The sequence below is a fragment of the Crinia signifera genome, chromosome 9, assembly GCF_055691185.1.
Source record: "Crinia signifera chromosome 9, ASM5569118v1, whole genome shotgun sequence".
Taxonomy (NCBI): Eukaryota; Metazoa; Chordata; class Amphibia; order Anura; family Myobatrachidae; genus Crinia; species Crinia signifera.
The window spans coordinates 33,087,670-33,111,672 of NC_139225.1; the positions used below are offsets into that span (position 1 = coordinate 33,087,670).

At 45.8% G+C, this 24,003-nt stretch overlaps 1 protein-coding gene and 1 long non-coding RNA gene across 5 annotated transcripts in view; one reads left to right on the top strand and one right to left on the bottom strand.

Moving 5' to 3' along the window:
- The window catches only part of LOC146035363 (uncharacterized), a 45,502-nt gene that overhangs the window by 2,060 nt on the left and 19,439 nt on the right, over window positions 1-24,003 (top strand). For all 4 annotated transcript variants that reach the window (XR_014460624.1, XR_014460623.1, XR_014460625.1 and 1 more), the window contains one exon: window positions 9,126-9,396. This is a non-coding gene — a long non-coding RNA (uncharacterized LOC146035363). The remainder of the gene's footprint in view (window positions 1-9,125; window positions 9,397-24,003) is intronic.
- LOC146036447 (cyclin-dependent kinase 5 activator 1-like) lies at window positions 18,449-19,273 on the bottom strand. The gene has a single exon (XM_083160445.1). It carries the CDS (start codon window positions 19,271-19,273, stop codon window positions 18,449-18,451), a length of 825 nt encoding a protein of 274 aa, XP_083016571.1.

The window sequence follows — 24,003 nt, forward strand, 5'->3', positions numbered from 1 at the left end:
AGTTTTTGCACAAAGTTACAGAGATTCTGGTACTACTTGTATCCTGCAGTTCTATCTACATACACTGGTACAGGACCATCATACCATATCAATACACTAGGTAGGTGCGAAGAACATTCTCTACCTGCCTACCTAGCCTTCAGCCAGAGCGTGAATGTCTGACAGCTTTGATTGATGGCTGGAGCTCTCCACCAACCACAGTGCTGACCGCTATCCACTGTAGGAAAGCTTGTGCAGAGACTGCAGAAAGAGCATGTTGTGGTTTTGTTAAATTGGTTGTAGGCGACCCAGGTAGGTAGGAGATCCAGTGCATTTCTTTCCTCAGAGCCTACAACTCTGTTTAAAGGGATGGCAATCATTGCCATTGCCATCGATGTCAAAAGTGCAACTGGCCATCGATAGTGGCATACTATGCAATGGATGACCATCAATGTTTTTATCTATCGATGGTAATCCACTTTCTTTGACTGATTGGCTTGTGGGCCAATCAAACCATAGGGGTTGGGACTTCAGGGCTATGCTTCCTTGTCCCGGCCCCCTTTATGCTTGACATCGATGGAGGGAAATTATCTGGTTCTCTCTTCCTCCCCCCCCCCCCCTTCCATTGATGGCAAAACTATTCTAGGTACTTGTGGACAATCACGGCTCCCACGATGTCCGTCGCATAGTAAAAAATCGCATCGCATGCAATTTTTAACAGAAATGCATCCAAATGCATTGAAATTAGTATCAAACATGTTCAATGGCCCCCAAATGTCATTTTTCAGGCTGTACCACCCCCACTATCAACGCGAACCCGAAGCGTGGCGAGCGCAGCGGTACGCGTCCTACGACCTTTTCATTCCCTCACTATCCACGTCGGCGTGGAGTTGAGAATAGAAAGCGTGGCGAGCGGACATGGATACCTTCACAGGTATACGCGTCCCCTCGCGGGCTTCACAGGTGTCCGCGTCCCCTCGCGGGGCTTGCCACGCTTTCTATTCTCAACTCCACGCTGACGTGGATTGTGGGGGTATGAAAAGGTCGTAGGACGCGTACCGCCGCCCCTCGCGGGCTCACTGCGCTCACCACGCTCGGGTTTGCGTTGATAGTGGGGGTGGTACAGCCTGAAAAATGACATTTGGGGGCCATTGAACATGTTTGATACAAATTTCAATGCATTTGGATGCATTTCTGTTAAAAATCGCATGCGATTTAAAAAAAAAAAATACATAAAAACGGCAAAAATCGCATGCCACTACATATGGCATGCGATGGGAGCCGTGAAAGTCCACAAGTACCCTATTCTACATTGACCATAAACCATTGATGATTTAGAATCATCGATGGTCGATGGCCATCCCTAGCTTTAAAGCTAGGGACTGTAGTCATCAATTTGCTCTTCTCATATCTGTGCATACTATACATTACATATAAGCTTAAACGCATCAAGCATGAGTGACAACATAAAATGAAGAACATTGACAAAAAGATTAACACACTTCCTTTTACATAGGCTTATCTCTTACCTGCTAATCTCAACTCATCATAGCGCTAATGCTTATCATTATAGCTGCCTACACTTTCTTGCTAACAGCAATTTTGAGGTCAATTGACAAACAAATTCTGACTTGTTTTAGGAAAACAAGTCAGAATGTAAAATGTTTCGGAATAAAGGAGAATGTTATTTAATAGACAATTTTGCACATTTATTTTTCTTATATCCTCCTATGGGTAACTTTCATAATGAGATGAGTGTTGTAAGAGAGAAATAACACCTATATGAAATATTTCTGATGTAGTTAACATCTAAGCCTATGTGAATTGATTTTCATTTTACTCTTGGATCAAAAAGGGTTCATTAATGTCGTTTCCATTCACCAACATGACGTCTGATGTGAAAATAAGCAGCGTTTTAGTCACAAACAAAATTAAATGAAAACTAGACAAATTGTATTTAGAAACCAGGTTATTTTTATTGTATGCACCTTAGAATTGTGTTTGCTCCAGACTCGTCAATCAAATCTGGGAGCCAGTCAGTCAAATCTAGGAGGGGCCAGCCAATCAGTAGAATATAGCTAGCCAGAGACCGTAAAAACTAAGAAAAGCTAATCAGTCATATATAGGAGGTCAGTCCAATCTAGGAGGGGCCACTCAGTCAATTTTAGGAGAAGCCAGACAATCAAATCTAGGAGAGGCCACTCCGTCAAGTCTAGGAAGGCCCCCATACACTAGCCGATTTTGGTCAGATTTCAGCCAGATCAGTCGGATCTGGCCGAAATCGGACCAAAATCGGCTAGTTTTGATGTCCCCTCAGATCCGATGCGCGGTCCCGTGCGCATCAGATCTGCGTCGGGTGGTCGGACCTGCTGCACGTCCGACCACCCGACTTGGGACCTAGTGGGGCGGCGCGGCGGTAGAGGGAGCGGGGGGGGCTAGGGACGCTGCGGGGGACACAGGCGGCATAGAGCCGGGCAGGGGGAGCCGGTGGGAGCTGTCAGTACGGAAAAAAAAAAAAGCCCATACAATGAATGGGCGGCCTGTGATTGGCTGAGCGCTCTCTCAGCCAGTCAGCAATTGGCTGAGAGAGCGCTCAGCCAATCACAGGCTGCCCATTCATACATAGCAGCAGCGGGGACGGGCAGCGCAGTGGCGGCTATTATATTTTTAAAATACTTGTCAAATGACCGGCCGCTCTCTGATTGGCTGAGAGCTCTCCGGCCAATCAGAGAGCGGCCGGTCATTTGACAAATATTTTGAAAATCTAATAGCCGCCACTACGCGTCCCGTCCCCGCTGCTGCTATGTGTAAGTACACTGCCTGGCCAGGTCAGCAGCGCTCACCGCACCCGCCGCCCGCCCCCACCACCGCTGGCCGCCGCTGCCCGCCCCCACCACCGCCGCCGCTGCCCGCCCCCACTACTCCTCACCGCCCTGCAGCTCCCCGGGTTTTTTTTTTACATGGGATAAATCGCATGCGATTTATCCCATGTAAAAAATGGCACATCAAGTGCCAAATTGTATGTGAGCCTCCCGGGGAGCTGCCGGGCGGCTCGCAGGTAAATTGGGTCCGACTTGTCCCTAGGACAAGTCGGCCTAATGTATGGGGGCCTTAGGAGGAACCAGCCAATCAAATCTAAGAGGAGCCAATCAGTCAAATCTAGGATAAGCCAGTCAGTCAAGTCTAGGAAGAGCCAGCCAATCAAATATAGTAGGAGCCAGTCGGTAGAATCTAGCTAGCCAGAGACAGTTTAAACTAAGGGTGCCGGACGGGGTCCCGACAGTCATTTACCTGACGTCGGGATCCCGACTGTTAAAACACCTACAGACGGATTCCCGACGGCCACCGGCTATTCTCCCTCGTGGGGGTAGATACCTTGATGTGATTAAACACACCTGTTATCCTGTGAGTGTGATACACCATACTATGAAACATTTTAAGAAAAACAAAGATACCTTGATAGCTAGTCTTATAGTCTTTAAGATTGAAAGTGTGAGTTGTGGTACGTATTCCTCTTGGCACATTGGTGATGGTCTTTATATATGTATCAGGAGAACCTAAAGAAACCTATATTGAAGGGTTTTTACCCTTTTTTCATGTGAGTGGGGTACTTTCTATCCCTCACATAGAAACAACTGTCCATTTCCTTTTTACAACTATATTATACTTTGCAAAATTTTCCCTTTTTTCCTTTCACGTTGAACATATTAATGGAGAATTTCAAGGAGGGGGATGCATACCAACATATGGAAATAGACTCATTATACTTACCATCCATAAAGATACCGTGATGCGATTAAACACACTTGTTATCCCATGATTGTGGTATGCCATTCTATGAAACTTTTTGAGAAAAACAAAGGTACCTTTTTATATATATATATATATATATATATATATATATATAATTACGGATGGTGTAATGGTTAGCATTACTGCCTCACAGCACTGAGGTCATGGGTTCAATACCCACCATGGCCCTAACTGTGCGTAGTTTGTATATTCTCCCCGTACTTTCGTGGGTTTCCTCCAGGTACTCTGGTTTCCTCCCACAATCCAAAAATATACTGGTAGGTTAATTGGCTCCCAAAAAATTAACCCTAGAATGTCTGTGTGTGCATGTACATGTGGTAGGGAATATAGATTGTAAGCTCCACTGGGGCAGAGACTGATGTGAATGGTCAAAATATTCTCTGTAAAGTGCTGCGGAATCTGTGTGCGCTATATAAGAAACTGCTAATAAATAATAAATAATGTTACCACATTTCCCATATAAATAAACACTACTATAAGAGAAGGCATTAAAAACATCTTTAATAACCCCCTACCTTGTAGTTGATGGGTGATGGTTTTTCCATTATGAAAAAACTGGTCTATGGAATCCATGTCTGATATGTTTATTTCAAACTGTATGTATGTATGAATGTATTTAAGATTAAAAGTGTGAGTTGGGGTACACATTCTTTTTGGCACATTGGTGATGGTCTCTAGACACATAACCGGAGAACCTAAAGAACCCTTTATACTGTACACTGGTTTTTACATTGATTCATGGGGTGCCGGATGGGTTCCCGACAGTCATTTACCCGACGTCGGCATCCCGACTGTCAAAACGCCGGCAGCCGGGTGACCGACGGCCACCCGCTATTTTCCCTCGTGGGGGTCCATGACCCCCATAGAGGGAGAATAGAATAGGTGGCTCACGTAGCGAGCCCGCAAGGGGCTTTTTTGCACTCTCCATGCTGTCTGACTCCGGGCAGTCGGGATCCCAACGTCGGGATAATGACTGTCGGGATCCCGACTGTCGGAGTCCCATACCACACCCGATTCATGCAAGTGAGGTGTGCTCTATCCCTCCCATAGATACAATTGTCTGATTCCTTTTTGACAACAATACTACACATTACTAAATTTTCCCTTCACGTTGAACACATTGGAGAATCCCAAAACAGGTAGGATGGAACGCATATTAATGTAGAAAAAGATACCTTTATGGGATTCGATCATCATACTTACTATGAGTATAGTATGCAGCCCTTGATTGCTGGACCGTAAAATTTCCCTTACACTTAAAGATACCTTTATGAGTTTTACACAGAAAAATTACATGTGAGTTAGGGTACGACTCGGTCACCCCTATCACTATATTAAGAAGTTTTCATCACAAGTTTAAATACAGAGTAATTTTTTTAAACGTTATATATTTTGACGCATTTACTAATTCACAACTGTACTATACATTTGTGCCTATCCTTTTCTGTTTTATATTCCACGGAGAGAACCCATTGTCACGGAAAAGTGAATCTTCACAATTCTTGAATATCTTCATCTCTTTCCACACAAAAGAATGTATTGTATATTCCAACATTTCCTTTACTTGTTCTAGTACTAGAGGAATAGTAAGCTTTCTTTTAACAAACCAACCCACTGACTATTACAACCAACAGCGTACGATACCCAAATCAGCTAAGACCCATCCCAACCTTCACTGGTAATGGATAAGAGCATAAAAGCCTGGATAATTGTGAGAGCGCACAGTCTGTACGGAACGGTTATCAATAGAGCTGGCTGGGCGTGATATTCAGCCCAGCAATCTTTATGGAAAAATGATTAGAGCACGAACAACACAAAACCTGGTTCTACATCCAAGTAAATGATTCCACAAATAGACTCGCACATAGTGGCCACAAATACACAAGTTCACTGGAGTGCGTATGCGTGATCGCAGGAAATTGCATTTTTAGTGCTGGCCGGGGTGGCAATGCCGTGAGAGGGGGCAGCAAACAAGCATTTTGTGGGAGCGGTCTGGACAACGCAGGAGGGGGCACCGCGATGGCTACGTGACGTCACAAACATGTCTGGCTTTGCAGCTAGGGGGCAGCCGGTACTTTGCAAGGGCTTTGTTGTTTTGCGAACGCTCACACATTAGCAGTGTGCCTGCAAAAATTTTGCACGTGGGGCCCAGCGTGCAGGCCTTGTTCTGCGCTGGGCCCCCTCTTCCAGCACCCTGGTGCCAACAGTTGTAGTTTAGTGAATCCTTGCTTAACTACAACATACGCTGAATCAGACCCATCATTTGGTCTGTCTGATACTCTCAGAGCCCAACTTAAGTGTATCCCCTTTAACTCACAGATCTTCTCTGGGTTACGTGTGTTACAATTGTTACTAGACGGAGCAGATGGATGTTATACCTGAAAGGAATGTACATTTGCTTTCATCACCTAAGAAGACTGCTGGAGTAATTCGGAAAGAGCAGTACACCTTCCTTTCTACTCTGACATGTCCACACGGCTCTAGTGCAGTTTAAAAAGCAGCATGTTTTTGGGCGTGGGTGCGTTAGAAGTCTGTGGTTAAGCTGTGAGTTCAACATGAATGCAACGTGAACTCAGGATTTCCTTTGAAGTTTGACACCAGGGATTTTCCCCGCCTACTAGGGGGGGCTGAGATAGAGGAAGAAAAAAAAACCTTTAAACTTCTCCTAGTACTATGTAACTAGGAAGAAGTTTCAGAAGAAAATTGCCTGTGTTTGAACATGGCTCATGTTCCTCTAACCTTAGTCTTTTTGTTTGAGAGAATATGTCGGACATGAAGGGAATGCCTGAGCGGAATTAATACGAGTGCAGGGGAAATGAATAAAAACAAGAAATGATGGGTCTTAGCAGCTGTTCTTGAGGGGTGTGTTAAAAAACCTCTAAAAAGTAGAGGCCAAATAGAAAAGAATGAGCAGCGCTGGGTTTCAATGAAGGCGTTACTGACACATGAAACACTTATTAAAACATAGGTTCTAATTCAACACCGATTTCTAGCGGCTGCCGCCAGTCCGAACACAGCCTCCGCCGAAACCCCTCAGTTCCATGCGAGGGGATGTATATGAGAAAACATCCTCGCATGCCTCTGCTAGCAGGAGAATCATTCGATGGTCGCCGACCATCGAATGATTCTCCTGCCATCGCAATTAAGTCAGTCTCACCTGACTTTTATTTACGAGCGCCCGAATAAAGACGGGATGGGCGGTTGATGTCCTCCGACGTAAGACGCCCACCCACGGCAGACATCGGCATGCGCCCGTACTCATGGGAACGCCCAGTGTTTTCATTGAGACGCCCATAAAAGGCTGGGCATTTTCATGGGTGAGCCCTGGTTTTGCTCTCGGCCCTCCCTCCCCGCAGCGATCGGCCCGGCGAGGGCTTAACTCACCGAAACCATTCACTGAGTTTGCACAGGACCAGAAATGTGCATGCACAAACCAAGACCATCGGGGCTGATTTTGGCTCACTTGAAAACAAATTTCAATTGACCCCATAGTGTACACTGTATGCGGACAACGGGTAGACAGCAAAAAGGTTGACACCATTAGGTCGACATGCAAAAAGGTTGTCACAAGCATTAGGTCGATAGTCAAAAGGTCGACATGAGGTTTTTCATTATTTTACGGAGCCAACATGTGCCGACAGGCGGTATTTCATGCCCTATCATCCACTAGGGCATGGTGGGAGAATAAAATAGTGTGCCAAGCGTAGCGAGCCATGCTAGGGGACACGGTGCTACGTTTTAGTGTCCATGTTGACTGTGTTGACATATGGAACAACATTTTTTTTTAAAACCCCATGTCGACCTTTTGACCGTTGACCTTCCCCATGTCGATCTAATGCTTGTGTCGATCTTTTTGCATATCGACCTTTTTGTATGTCAACATTCTTGTTTGCCGACCTAATGGTTGTCCAGCTTTTTGCTGTATGCCCGTTGTCCCACACCCATGTACACTTTGAAAACAATTCATAAGATCATGGATAAAAAGGAGCGCTCAATGGAATAGTGGCTCAAAATGGGGGGAGAGGGGCACACCTTTTTATTTCGCTGATAGATGCTTAGATCAGTACTCAAATGGTGCGATCAAGCTCTTTGTGCCAAGTATGGAACGATATAGGGGCAAGGTAGAAGGGCCCAATGGTAAAAAGTTCTGGTCTATGGGGGATAGTAATTACCCAATTGGTAGGTACAGCCATCTGGTTTGGTCCATGTAAATTAGAAAGCAGTCCTCACATGAGCTGAACAATGGAGATGTTGAATGAAGCTGGCTGTGGTGGCTCAACGCGTTTCGTTGTGTTGGCTTACACCTTCCTCAGCAGAAGTGTAGGGGAAATGTTTTACAGATATATGCAAGTGTCTTAAACCATGATAGGAATGCATGGTCTTCAAAAGCATATTAAATGTTAAATAATGCTTTGAAGTGTGATCAGTGCAGGTGCATAAACGTCTGAAAGCAAGGTGGAGTCACTAGAATAACATCGTACATGCCAAAAAAAGTGCTATTTGGAATCACTGATAATCACAAAGCTTACATAAATGTATGTTTAATATGAAGTGTGGGTTTGGTTTCTGGATGTCAGAAGGCACCCTAAAGTGAGCAATTTCACTGTAGACTACACACTTACCTGAGTGAGTTATACCCCTTTTAGACATAGGACCTGAGAATTTCCCTGTTCAGACCCAGGATTTTCTCTTCTGCAAAATCATGGGTTTTTGTTCGAGATCCCCTTTCACACTACTTCACAGACCCAGGAAAATCCTAGGTTCAGACAGAAAATGTTTTTTTCCAGTGTTTAAGGCAGTCTTATTATAAGAGGATGGTTTGCAGGCACACAATAATGATGTCATGCAATGTGGGGGCAGGTCTAAATGGACTGGGTGTGGTTTAAATTCCAAGTATCATATACTGTACCAATAATAATACCATGCCAGTTTTCCTTTTTGTTTTGTAAAATTTGAGGGCAATTTTGAGTCCGTTCTTGCCCCTGCCGAAGTGAGAAGGTATAGATGAAACGTAATCAAAAGCTGCCGAAAAAGCCTGTGATTGAATATGTATCGCTGAATCATTGCTTTTTTTTTCACCTGGTGACAAAAGCGACAATGATTGAATACCCCCCATAGAATGAATTACAGGTAGTAGAAGGATTCTCTTGCACGACCTGGAAAAAATGTTTTTTAACTATCACTATTACTACTTAAAAATGCAAGGTGTCGCCTGATTGGCTGCCCATCTATAAAGAAGGCAGGCTTGTCAATCTCAACTTGTAAACTCTGCAGAGCGGTCCAATTGCTAACGAGGATTTTGTTTCTTATTCCTTTTGACCATAATGAATCAGGAAAGCTCTGCTGCAATATCGCAGCCCCAGCGATTATCGAAAGAACACGGATTGTAATGCGCATGTATGAGGTGTCCCTGCAATGAAAACCAGCTTGGCTAAGTAATACTGACCGTACACAGGATAATTGAAAGGCGGCCAAAGTTTGGAGGAGGGACCTGGATGTTTTCAGGAAGTGTCCGGAGAAAACACAGGCGGATCCTGGCATTTAATGGGAGGACCTCTGAAGTCAGCTCTGGCCCCGCTCTCCCAAGCTTCATCCCAGTGCCAAGTAAGTCTATGGCCATTCAGCCAGTGCACACGGTGTGTGGGGGGGTTATTAGATGGCAAAGCTGTGATGGAATTCACAGCCAAACACATGGAAGGGATTACACTCTGGTGGGGCGGTGGCTAACTGATCGCAGGGCTCTAAGTAGCAGCCCAGCAATCAGATCTGAATTACCCCCTGTGAATGGAACACTTACTGGTTCAGGAAGATTAGGCCAAGAATGGTGGAGAGTTTAGAACCCTACAAAACGCTGGTTATCACACAGAAGGATATGGAGGCCAAAATTGGCATGTTTGCATAATCCCATTCTATGACATAAAACAGGACCTTTTATTTTGGAATAGAAAAGATTCTAGAAACAATGATAATGCCAGTTGACAACCCATCGGTGTAAGGTGACCGGACCAGAATCACATTGGTTAAGAAAATAAAATCGAATTATGGGAGATAACTTATTAGGTGAAACGTTGCTCCAGGGCCGGTCTGGGACCAGAAATCGGCCCTGGCCCACCTAAAGTAGGCGGGACTCTTGCACGGCGAAGCCACGCGTCAAAAAGGGGGCGTGGTCTCCTGGAAACACACAAACACGTATACCAGGACACAGCCACATACAAATAGAACACATTTGTACACACAGCCACACTCACATACATGTTTACACATAGCTACACACACTTGTGTATGCACATAGATACACACGTGGCTATATAAACACAGCCACATATGTACATACACCCACATTTGTACACACAGCCACACATACATATATATACACATAGCTACACACATGCCTATATACACACAACACACCCAAACACGTGTATACACACATGGGGCCTTATTCTGCTCGGTATGGTGGGACCGTATACGGGCGGATCGGTTTTTTTTTTCATCTGCGCATGCGTAGCTTTCGCAATGCGCAGGTGCGGCGACCTCACACCGCTCACGGACCGGTCTCTCCGTGCGAAAAAACCTGTCCGCAAGAGTACGGTCATTGTGGGCGGCATGGGGGCGTTTTTAGGGGAGCGGGACGGAATAATGAGAAAAACTGGGCGTACACGGGGGTTTGCACCAAAAATGTACGGTGCTACAACCGCTCGATCGGCGAACGCACCGTGCATTTTGGGCCAAAAACAGGCGGATGCCAAAGATACCTCCAGACCCCCCCTAGAGATACCGTATGAGAGCGGACGCCTGGGTCTGCTAATTAACGCTGATTATTACACCTGAATGTAATAAGCAATGCTGCAGCCTATTAAGTGAAAACCATGATTTCACTACCTGCAAGCCACACACAGCCCTCAAACACATTGGAAGCATATCTTTCTACACTTCTCTACATGTAAAGGTTGTTTTAATTTTAGGTAAGATTCATTCTAAGACCTGCTTATATATGTCAAGGTAGTTATTTTATAACCATCTACACCCATTCAGAAAGTGTTTTTGTATACTTTAAAAAGCAGGACAATCAATTCATAGAAGTCGACATGTGTCAACTTTTTCACTGTAACACTAACATAACTTTATTTAAAAGTAAAACCAATGTGGGGACACATAGATAGTGATTAAAATGCAACATTAGAACATAATAAATATACATGTAATGAGGGTTAAAATGTTGTTTTATTAGGGTGTTTATTATGGTACACAATTGAGTTAATAGAAAACAATTATTGAATAACAGTTAGAATAATTAATTAATTGTCTTAATTATAGTTGAAAGGGAAGATTTGCAGTGCCATATATTTGAAGGGTATGCTACTGTGCACGGATGTACGCTCACTCTCACGATCGGTGACACACGCTGAGTTTTCCATTGAAAAAAGCCAACACCCGTCCATGAACTGTGGCGTACCCTCCAATATAGGGAAGATGTCGGTTTGAAAACAGACGAGACCCGTCCGTATACGGTGGCGTACGCTCTGTTGTACGCCAGTTAACGGTGTCTAAGAGGAGACCCGTCCGTATATGGTGGCGTACGCTCAAGTTTACGCCACTCCACATTGTTGGTGTTTGTGACCGTCCGTATGTGGCTGTTCTGTGGGCGGACTTACGCTCACCGTCCGCGTACGGGAAACGTACGGTGAAACGGACTGTACGTACGTTGCACCGACCTAACCAGAATAAGGCCCTTGGTGTGTATATTATGTCCATATTAGTCTAAATATGAAAAAAAGCCCCATATGGACATAAACACAGGAACTGCCCCCCTCTCACCTATGAGACCTCGGTCCAGTCAGAAGGGCACAGAGGGCTGGGGGAAGTGGAGAGCTGGATGGGTTGCAGGTCTGTCAGGAGGCAGGGGCATTACCTGACACTGCGACAAGCCCTGCCTCCTCCTCACACTGAGTCGGGGATTCCAGAGCAGTGCAGCTCTACACTCCCCTCTCCCGCGCCGCTCAGTCGCATCATGACGCAACAATGCAAAGTGCCCACTCGAGCTGGAAAAATTTGGCCCTTCTGGCATTTGCCAGATGGCCAGTCCGGCCTACGTTGCTCTGAAATGCTTCCAGTTATAATCGTCTTGTCCCAGTCACACAGGTCATCCCAGTTCTACACCCAAAGGAATCAGAAATTGGTTAGTTAGCATAGAAAACAAGGTGGAAATGATGTTATTTATACCGGTGCCAGGCCACAATTGACAAACCACGGGCAAAGTGTGCAGATAACGGATAGGGGAACATACTCGTATGTCTACAAAAAGAAATCCTCTACCACTTCACAGCCATTTCTTCATGTCAAGTGGTGCCTGTGTCAAGTGGGGAACCCATATAATTAAGATATCTATGCTGCCAAGCCCTCAAAGAATAAGCAATGTTTTTGTAAGTTTAGAATTAGAGAAACAAGGAACTGTTCTTCGTTTACAATGGTCACTATTAAAGTACTCTTCTCCATCAACGATGAGTGCCCCAGTTGAAATGTCCTATTATCTATTATTCAATGCTTCATTAATACTCTCTTTATAAAGAGAACAAATTAATTAGACGTATGTTCAAAGGGGGGAGGGGGGGGTGATCGTTTTCTTGTAAGATTCAAAAACTTTGAAGAATCTTTTTAGTATCGCTTTCTGGTACTTGTGTAGTTTCATGGCGCCACTGCCCCGCGGACGATTTGCATATGATTTGCATGTGATTTGCCACACCCCCACTATCCACGTCAGCTCGAAGCGTGGCGAGGGGACGCAGCACGTGTCCTCCCGACCTGTTCATACCCCCACTATCCACGTCGGCCTTGAGTTTACGCAAGCCACCGAGCCCAAAGTGCGGCAAGCGGACGTGGAGAACGAGCCCGAAGTGTGGCGAGCGCACGCGGTTTACTTGACGTGTATTGCGCGGGGTTTACTGCGCTCGCCACGCTTTGTTCTCGTTAGCTTGCGCTCTCCACACTTTATAAAATCAACTATACGCCGACGTGGATAGTGGGGGTATGAACAGGTTGAGAGAACGCGTACTGCCTACCCTCACGGGGCACGCTGCGCTTGCCAGGCTTCGGGCTGACGTGGATAGTGGGGGTGTGCTAAACCCCAGGGGTTAATGGAGAGAATTGAGAGAGAACTATGAGAAACAGGCTAGAACCAGGTTAGAAAGAGATCTGTGAGAGAGAGAGAGGCACATGCTTGTCTGGTTAGAGAGTCTCCTCTCCGGGAGAATCCCCCCCAAGAGAGGTCCGGCCACTACACAAAGTGGATCAGGAAAGCAAGATATAAAAATCAGGTTCACAGTCACTATTGTATTCTCTCACCACGCCTTGGTGGATGGTAGGGCATGAAATACCGCCTGTCGGCACATGTCGGCTTAAAAAAAAAAAGAGAAAAAAACCATGTTGACCTAATGCTTGTGTCAACCTAATGACCTTTCGACCTAACCCATGATGACCTTCATGCATGTTGACCTAGTGGTGTCGACCTAATGCTTGTTGACCTAGTTACTGGAGACCTAGGGGGTTATTCTAGTCCATTCTTTCTGACAAAATCCTTCTTAGATGGACAAAACCATGTGCACTGCGGGTGGGGCAGATGTAACTTGTGCAGAGAGAATTAGATTTGGGTGGGGTTTTTCTTCAAAGTGAGATCTATATTGAAGTGTAAAATCATGCAGTCAGTATTTTCCCTGCACAGAAACAAAATAACTCACCCAAATCTAATTCTCTCTGCACATGTTACATCTGCCCCCCTGCAGTGCACATGGTTTTGTCCATCTAAGAAGGATTTTGTCAGAAAGAATGAACTAGAATAAACCCCCTAGTGACCGTATCCCAAGTCGGGTACCTCAGCTACTATAAAGGAAAACAGCAAGGAACATGCATATCAATTGCATTTATACTTGCATTCAATAGGTAATGGGAGATCACTCCGGTGGGCTGAATGTTTAACATTAATTAATGTTTTAATTCCTTCAGCTGTCTTTGACAATCAGCTAGAATTGCATTACAAGTTTCCCTGCATCATTATTGCACACATTTTGTAAGTTATTTTTTCTTCTCCAAGTAAATCATAGTAATAATTAAAGGGAAAATATTGTCGGGAGGGCTTAGAATAGATTTCTTCCGAGCATTGCTTGTTCCCTATTGACTCTGTGTCTTCACCACAGCGAGTCCTTAGACAGGAATCGATACATCTATGAAATACTTCCAGAAAGATAAGGTTCACCTAAACGTAGGAGCATGGCTGTTTAGGTTTCATGGTAGAGAAGATGGACAGCAGGAGGTTAACCACACGGTTTAAGATCCTTGACAGAGGCATCACCTGTGTATATGTACAGTGCAGTATTTTTCTGCAACCGCACATGCACTGGTGTACAACCTCATTCAGCAGTTTCCAGTCACATGCTATCTTTGCACCAACCTTCCAGGACTTATAAGACCATGGCTACAGAGGCGTAACTAATATTGTGGCGCCCCCCCGCCAAAAAATTACCTTACCTCTCCGCATGCCGCCGCCGGCCCCACATTCAGTCCGGCACCGCAGATAGCCTCCGGGCTCCGTCTCCTGCAGTAATGAAAAATGACACGACTAATAATTTGTTGGATTGTCTGTTATTTTAGACTCCTCCCATCATTTTGTGCCTTCACAATGCTGCCATGTATGTGCTGTCTGTTGCCTACACGTGTGACGTGATGACCTTCTGCAGTAACTTTCTGGGGTCCTGTCATTATTTATATTGTCTGATGGGGTCCCAGAGCAAAATAGTTTGAGGACCCTTGAATTATTGGGTCTGACCAAGGGGCAGTTATTGGGAAACTACTGCTGCATGCAGAAAGGTGTGCATTTGTATCAATTGAAATATAAGACTTCTAAAATGTGGGTCTTACACCAGCCTGGTCCTAAAGCATTAATAGATTCTGCCTTTGACTCTTTCAGGTGGTTCCTGTAACTTATAAGTAGGTGCAGACTGATTTTTTTGAGGGCAGTTACCAAACTTAGGAAGTAGGCATACGGGCGGGCGTTGGCAGGCCCGGCGGCAGGGGGGTCAAAGGGGACAGCTGACCCGGGCTTGGAGATCAGAGGGGCCCCAAATTCTGCTGCCCATCCGTACACTCAGGTGCCCGGCAATTGATTACTGGGGGGCGGCTGGAACTTAATCCCCCCTAACAAGAATTTTTGTGGCCGCGGAACAGCTGGGACTCGGGAGGGGAGAAGAGAGGCTTACAACTGCAATGGCGAGGCTGACTGGGGATGGACTGTTGGGGCACGCAGCTCCCGGACGCCGCTTACACACACTGACATGAGCTGGTGCTGCTGCAGAAGGCTGAAGTAGGCCTTCCGCAGTAGCACCGCCTCATGTCAGTGTGTGTGTAAGTGGTGGCCGGGAGCTGCGTGTTCCGAAAGGCTGTCCCCAGGCAGCTCCGCCTCCTGCCACTGCAGCTGGGAGTTCTCCTCTCTTCTCCCCGCCCCTGCCACACAGCACATGCTCCAATCCACAGCTGATGTACAGGTTGAGTCATATGCAGCTCATGCACATCAACACTTTTTGCTGTAGTAGAGTAACTGGTTGGAAACTAGATGTGTGGCATGTAGGCCACGTTTAGTGAGAGCATGTAGATAGAACTGTGGGCTGTGCTGACTGGATCAGATGAATGTCTGGCACAAATGACTTAGTTGCTGCATGTGTACACTAATAGTTGAAACCAAACATATGGATAGCTGTGAATGGTCCCATAAATATGTGCAGTTTCTTTGAGCACACAAGGTGGGTGTAATAACACCTGATTTGGATACAACTCTGAAGCAGATTTTGTGTGTTTCTTGCATAAGTGTTGTCCTTAATGCTGCAAAAATGCTTGTTAGGGGGGGAATTAAGTGCCATACACCCACAGCAATCGAACCAGGCAGATGCACAGACTAACCCTGAGCAACAAGCATGTAAATTCCCCCTAGCAACGAGTATTTACCCCTCCCCCTTCCCAGGGCCGTCTTAACATTAGGAAGGGCCCCTGGGCAACCTAGTTCACTGGACACCCCCCCCCCCCCAAATTAGTTTGCCCAGGAGCCCACAGTCACCTCCCCAACCCTCACCTCTCTGGCTCCGTGCGGCAGCCAGTCAGCTTCCGGCGGCCGGGGATCCGATCATCTTCGCTGGGGGATCCGGGCAGCGGGATCAGGGCAGCGGCGGTAGCTAGGAGCCTGCCCTGAAGTGGCAAAGCGCTATTAACTGGCGGGGTGGGAAGCGCTGTTGCATTTGAAAAGACTGGCCAGACGCTGATTGGCTGAATTCAGCCAATCAGCGTTCGGCCAGTCTTTTCAAATGCAGCAGCGCTTCCCGCCCCACCGGCAAATAGCGCTAATGGGAAAGATGGTGGCCGGGTGGCGGGGATCCGACCATCCTCGCTGGGGAAGGGGATCAGGGCGGCGGTGGCGGTAGCTAGGAGCCCGAAGCGGCGAAGCACTATTTGTCGGCGGGGGCGGGAAGCGCTGTTGAATTTGAAAAGACTGGCCGGATGCTGATTGGCTGAATTCAGCCAATCAGCATTCAGCCAGTCATTTTAAATGCAGCAGCGCTTCTCGCCCCCCCTGCCGGCAAATAGCGCTTTGCCGCTTCGGGCTCCTAGCTACCGCCACCGATGCCCTGATCCCCCTGCCGGATCACCCAGGGAGGGTGATCAGAACCCCGGCACACGGACCCCCGAAATTAAATTCACTGCTAGCTAGGAGGTGAAGCGCTATTTGCCGGCGGGGTGGGAAGCGCTGTTGCCTTTTCAAAGACTGGCCGGATGCTGATTTTCTGAATTCAGCCAATCAGCGTCCGGCCAGTCTATTCAAATGCAACAGTGCTTCCCGCCCCGCCGGCAAATAGAGCTTCGCCGAATCAGGCTTCTAGCTACCGCCACCGCCCTGATCCCCCTGCCCGGATCCCCCAGCGAGGGTGAGCGGATTCCCGGACCCCGGCCACCATCTTTCCCATTGGGCTGGGCCGGGGGCCCCTAGGTCCTAGGGCCCCCGGGCAACTGCCCATCGTGCCCAATGGGAAAGACGGCACTGCCCCTTCCTAGGCAATGAGCATTTAATACCCCATGCCAACTAGCATGCTTTCCCCTGGGAACAAGCATTTAACTCCTCTGGCAACAAGCATGTAATCCTCCCTGGCAAGGAACATAAAACCCAGGCAAGGAGCATGTAACCCCCTGGCACCGAGAATGTAACCTTCAAGAAACCTCTGGCAATGACAATATATAACAATGAGCATGCAACGCTTGGCAAAGAGCATGTAGGTAAGTGGCACTTTTATGTGGCATAATATGACAGGGGCTTTATGGGGTGTGCCCTGATGTGTATGGTATGTAATGGGCATTACGGTGTGTGGCATAATATTTAATGGGCATTATGGTGTGTGGTGTAATGTGTAATGGGCATTATGGCATGTGGTATAGTGTCTAATGGACATTACGGTGTGTGGCATAATGTGTAGTAGGCATTACAGTATGTGGCATAATGTGTAGTAGCTGTCAGTTAAGAAGTGAGACTGTCTGCACTGGGGGCATCCATTATACTATATGGGAATTCTTGCCACCAATATGCCCACCATCTCTCCCTGCTCAACACAACTACTAGTTCTTAAGGGGCCCCCTGAAATATCAATGTATGGGGCCCCAAGATTTCTGTTGCCGGCCCTGGGCGTTGGGAGGGCAGAGTTTACCTGTTCGCTAGGCTGCATATGTTCACAAATGGTCTGAATCAGTCCCCAAGTCTGGGAAAATAACTGAAGCATTGAGTAAATCCTTCGAAGATCTGAAAGTTACTAATAGTTGTGTTTTAAGAGTGATGCCAAACCTTTCAAATATGTGAAGATGTAACAGTTTTATTGTTCATGTACAGAGATAGATTTGTCATGTTCCTAAGGTGCCATCATTGGAGATCCATCTTTTCCAATGACGTCTTGATAAGGGAGTCCCGATTATCGGAGGACCTCAGCTGGCCAGCAAGTGGATGGGTCTCTTTGTCTCAGGTTCCCAAGCCTGTATGTGGGTCTCTTTGTCTCAGGTTCCCAAGCCTGTATGTGGGTCTCTTTGTCTCAGGTTCCCAAGCCTGTATGTGGGTCTCTTTGTCTCAGGTTCCCAAGCCTGTATGTGGGTCTCTTTGTCTCAGGTTCCCAAGCCTGTATGTGGGTCTCTTTGTCTCAGGTTCCCAAGCCTGTATGTGGGTCTCTTTGTCTCAGGTTCCCAAGCCTGTATGTGGGTCTCTTTGTCTCAGGTTCCCAAGCCTGTATGTGGGTCTCTTTGTCTCAGGTTCCCAAGCCTGTATGTGGGTCTCTTTTTCTCAGGTTCCCAAGCCTGTATGTGGGTCTCTTTGTCTCAGGTTCCCAAGCCTGTATGTGGGTCTCTTTGTCTCAGGTTCCCAAGCCTGTATGTGGGTCTCTTTGTCTCAGGTTCCCAAGCCTGTATGTGGGTCTCTTTGTCTCAGGTTCCCAAGCCTGTATGTGGGTCTCTTTGTCTAAGGTTCCCAAGCCTGTATGTGGGTCTCTTTGTCTCAGGTTCCCAAGCCTGTATGTGGGTCTCTTTGTCTCAGGTTCCCAAGCCTGTATGTGGGTCTCTTTTTGGTTCCCAAGCCAGAGCTGTTGCTTTAATTCATGGCAACAGAAATGATATTATCCTGCTGTCCATCTTCAGCTAAGAGATCCTCAAAGAGCTGGATGAAGTATTCAGGATCAGTAATGAAGCGGAGCATCTTTGCACTCATTAGCATGGTAATGGACAGGCAACGGCTCCAAAAGGCTTGACTCGAGCTGCAGACTAGGAAGTATCTCATTGGGTAAGCGAGCTCATTACCCATGTATGAATAGGCTATGTACAGACATGATGACAGCCATACTATTTGTTCCTGCGCAGTGTCTAGCTCAGATGACATCACTTCGCGGCAAAGCATGTAGAGAAAAATGACATTGGCCGGATTGAGGAAGCCGTCGTGCTGGCAGACTCCAATGAGGGAATTGTCTATAATGGTCAGCCAATTAGTATAATGTATTGGTAATACCGGCTCCTTACACCTGCGACAGAGGAACTCTGCAAGGCAGTCCAGCAACTCACTGGTGGATACCTGCACCATCTTGGTGGGTTTTGGTGGCGAGATGTCTTGCTTTTCTTCAGCAGGCTCATAGACAGGCTTATTGGCATAGGTATCTTGTGAGACCTGTGTGTGAGTTGTTAAGTCAGCACATGAGATGGAATCCTTCAGGCTCTCACTGACGAGGTGGGTAACATTGACCTGGCCATTTTTGCGCTGTCTTCGTGTGGTCATAAATCTTCTTAAGCGCCAGATGAGTGAGTGGCTCTCGGCAGACCTTCCAGTCTTGTTGTCCTGTATAGCCGGGCACTGGGCACCACTTGATGTATCTTCATCTGGACGGTTTGCCTTGCGGCAGCACGGGAAAGTCAAGCAATTCCACATTCTTATCCAATAATAACAGTCTGTTTCCAGCACGTTATGAAAGATGCTTCTTGGGTCAGTCCTAGTCAGCAAATGAGTCCAGTAGAATGTAGAGTTTTCTCTGCTGACACTGAGCATTATGACATCACATGCTGACTGTGATGCTTTATTTATGCTAATGAGCTGCTGACAACATCTAGGCATTTCAAACCGTGGTGAAATATAGAATTTATTATTTAAAGCTCTATAAGGGAGGAAATGTGTGTTGAAAACAACTGATCGAAAAGAAGACGAGATATTTTGAATCATTTGAAAGATAATTAGTTGAAAATAAAACATTAAAAAAATATATATTTTTTTTTTCCTTCAGCAGTGTACCCTATCCCGCTCCTCATAGTCTTTCTGTGATTTAAGAAGAAAATTTGACTTTTTATTTTTAACCCTTTTGAGTGCCAAGTGAATTTGTCAAAATAGGTTTTAAAATTGTGTTTTTAAAATGTTCGGTTGGACAAATTTAAATAATTGAAAGATGTTAAATACATTCTGGTGCTTTGCTGAACAGGGTCACTTTGTGGCATAACAGTCTCTACTGATGGAGGAAAAGCTGTGTACACACTGAGCGAAATATCAAATGGCCGATATATCGCAAACCCATTAGCGAGTGTGTGCCACCGATATGTCTGGGAATTATGTAATTTATCAGCATATTGCATCAGCCCTGCAGCACAGAAAATGGATGCTACAGATATAACAAAGCATCTGGCTGTGTGTATGGACGTCTGGGACCTGCAGTGACTGATAACTCATATAGGCGGGTGAATGTAAATGCATGCCCAGTTGTAGGGCTGCCATCAAGGGCACATCCTGGAGCGCTTCTAGAGAGCAGGCTTCTCCTTCACCTCTGGACGCTGGTGGCCATTTAAAATGCAGCACCGTCTGGTGAGCCAATCAGAGCTCATGTACCAGCAGACACTATTTTAAATGGACTACAGTGTCCGGAGGTGGAGGAGAACACTGGGCTCCTATAGAAGTACTTCAGGAGCAATGAGATTCAGCGGGAGCAGTGCAGTGAGTTGATGACTCAGAGCTCTACTTGGAGTTTCATCCCACAGACTGCAGCCTACATAGACTGCAAAATGAACAGTCTAGTAAACAAGAGCTCTTACAGCTACACTGCAGCAATGAAGCAAGAAGAGGCAGCTTTCATACATTAGTTTATGTTCTTTGCTTCAATGCCATGGCCGGATTGAAGGAGGCGCGGTTGTCCCAGGTACCCCACACATTAGGGGCCCCCACACTCTCCCCCTGAATTGCATGAGACACTGGTACTGAAATCGGAGCTCAGCATGATTCAGCTGTTAATCCGATTTCCCCATTACACAACCACTTGCTGCTCGCCGAGGTGCTGCTGAAGTCATTGTCAGCATCTCGCGGGATTTCAGTCACTTCCGCGGCCGCTGGGATTTCTGTGACGTCTAGGAGCTGAGTGATGAGGTGCCACTTCAGCTCCTGCCTCAGCGGAACCCGCAGTCTGTGACTGGCTCGCAGCAGCCTTGAGCTGTGTGAATCATTGGATAGACGGCAACTGGGTTGACATGGGGTTATGTCGACAGTCATTAGGTCAACATGGGGAAGGTCGACAGCCAAAAGGTCCACATTGGGTTTTTCATTGGGGGGGGGGGGGCAAATCTCGGCACACTATTTTATTCTCCCACCATGCCTATTGGATGGTAGGCCATGAAATATCGCCTGTCGGCACATGTCGGGTAAAAATAGAAGTGAAAAACCCCATGTTGACCTTTTCAATGTCGACCCAATGCTTGTGTCGACCTAATGGCTCTGTCGACCTAACCTCATGTCGATCGTCAGTCATGTTGATGGAGTGGTGTCGACCTAATGCTTGTATACCTAGTGACCGTATCCCCTGGCACCGGACATATCAATTATTGTGAATTATTCATAAACAATTGTATTATTCTTTGTATTACACAAGATATTTGAAACATTAGGTTGCATTTTGTGATTTTCATTTTGGTTTTCAAAAACTATGGGCACTATAATAGGGTACGATTTTGTAGAACGTGCGATTACTTTGCTCAAAAACAGCCAAAATCTTATGTTGACAAAATTGTACATGCAATTTGCGGTAAGAATGTTCTGCTGCGACCAAAAAATAGTACTTCAGGAATCGCATCCCAATGTTTTCTCATTGAAAACATCAAAATCACATATGTAATAAGGTGTGATTTTTTTAAATCGCACCCTAAACAATATCGAAAATTGCAGGAAAAATAGACCTGGTTCTGGCAGGCGAATTTGATAAAACCATGTACAGATCAGTGAGTTCTGTGCATGGGTCTGTTTAAAAAAGTGTTTTGAAGCATAACCAGCCCTGTGCTCTTTGAGCCAGTCTAGGTTTGGGAAATACAAGGGAAAAAATAGTTGAGGTCCCATCCAACATGTTTATAAGTTTGTCAAATGCCTGTATCGTAATTTATAATTGAGATGACAACTGCCAGTCCCTTTCAAAGTATCAGATAATGGGGAAGATTAAAAAGGGTTTGTTAAGTCCCATACACACTCGGCGACTTTGAGCTGAAAGTCGCTCAAAACAGCAGGTTTGAGTGTGAATGGCCCGGCACTGAGTGGTGAGCACTGCTGCGCGCTCCCGCATCATCGCCGGGAAAGCCGTTCATTCGCTGGATATACCAGCAGATGAGCGGCTTTCAGGACGGCTGTGCATAGCACTCTGCTATGCAACGCCGTCCTCCCCCCCTCCATCGGCGCCGGAGTGTGTATGCACTGAGTGGCTTTCCCCGCAGCGATGATTGGCATCATCGCTGTCCATACACGCTGGGCATAGTCGGCCAGTGTGTATGGACCTTAAGTATCCAGGCTGTCCAAGAGTTACTTAGTTGAGTAGTTGACCAGCCACAGTTTCCACATGCAATGCCAAGTGTCTCCTCTTGGATGTATCTGGATTGATGGTGATAGTGTTGCTGTACCTTTAGTGGTCCTTCTTTCCTCATCAGCAATAATTCTCTTTCTTTAGCAACATAATAGAAAATGTAACAGTAATAGTAGAAGTAAAAAAAAAAAAAAAAAATACCTCAACAGCAACACACAGTAGCCAATACTCCAGTATTCTCCAAATTAGAATTTTCTAACAACCCCAATTGCAAATTGTCCACCCCCACTACAAATTGTTCCATTGATACCCTAAAAAAACGCACGCGCAGTTAAGAAATGCAGTCCCAATTAGTTCTCCTTATCCTTGTACGGTAACGAGGTGGACGTTTTGGTTTTGTATTCTTGGGGAACATAAAACAAGAGAAAAAAATGGTATGGTGTAGTAGGCACGGAGAGTGTAATATAAAAGGTACTGGATAATGTCTTTCACCAATCATATTGTTTATTTATTATTATTTATTAACAGTTTCTTATATAGCGCATACAGATTCCGCAGCACTTTACAGAGTATAGTTGAACATTCACATCAGTCCCTGCCCCAGTGGAGCTTACAATCTATATTCCCTACCACATGTACACGCACACACATAGGGTTAATTTTTGTTGGGAGCCAATTAGCCTACCAGTATATTTTTGGATTGTGGGAGGAAACCGGAGTACCCGGAGGAAACCCATGAGTACGGGTAGAATGTACAAACTCCGCAGAGTTAGAGCCATGGTGGATATTGAACCCATGACCTCAGCGCTGTGAGGCAGTGATACTAACAATTACACCATCCGTACTGCCCATATCATATAGAGATGAATGAAAATCAACATACCATACTCACAGTTAAATGGAGCAGGCTTTACATATAAACCTTTTTTTAGGGACCACTCACTCCAAGGTATCTGATTGCTATTTTATACCGATAGACCACCCAACAGTATGTAATCAGGGGTGTGTGTGTGTACTCAACTTACAGTTTGTCATAATCACATAAAGGTTTCTTTCTTTTATCACTTTTGGGACGTCTCTGTCTTTTTCAATTATTCATTTGGCTACCCATGGGGTATTGGGGTAAGCTGGAAAAAATTAAGGTCTATGCCAGAATAATTGTTAATTTTGTGGAACTGTGGAACGCATAGTCGTTCCTCCGGGTGTTGTCTGTGGAACACAGCTCCATCTGTGGAACACACCACAATCCTCCTGGAAGCATGCCATCAAAACCATAAGTTTGTAAGGAATGGCATCTTTCTCTTAACTCATGGAGTAAAACATTTATATTTCTAAATTTCTTTTCTTGTACTGGTGTGTGTGTATATATGTATATTCATTCTGGAAAAGGTGCAGGAGAGTTCACTTGTGTTCACCAAATTCTGGTACACTCCCCCCTTTTTCCAGCGCCCAGTCTTGCTCTAGGGCCCTTACTGAAGGCCTATCAACATCTGAATTTTTTCCGAATTCTTTCTGATACTTACAAAGAATTTTAAAGATTGGTTTTTAACAACATACCGCACACTCCCGTGTACCCCTGAGGAAGTCTCTTCGGAGACGAAACGCGTCGGGTTGTTTCCATGCGGTTCACAAGAATTTGAATTTGTAAATGTCATACATTTGTATTTTAAATAAATGCTATTGAATTATTACTCTATCAATTTGCTTGAAACCTGAGCACAAAATAAGGTGGTGGGAATTCCTACAGCGCCCTCTACATCTTTTCAAATGCAATTGGGGTTAAAGGGACATACCTTTGGAGTTTACCTTACTGTTATTATGTGTAAATGAAAACCCTAAAGTG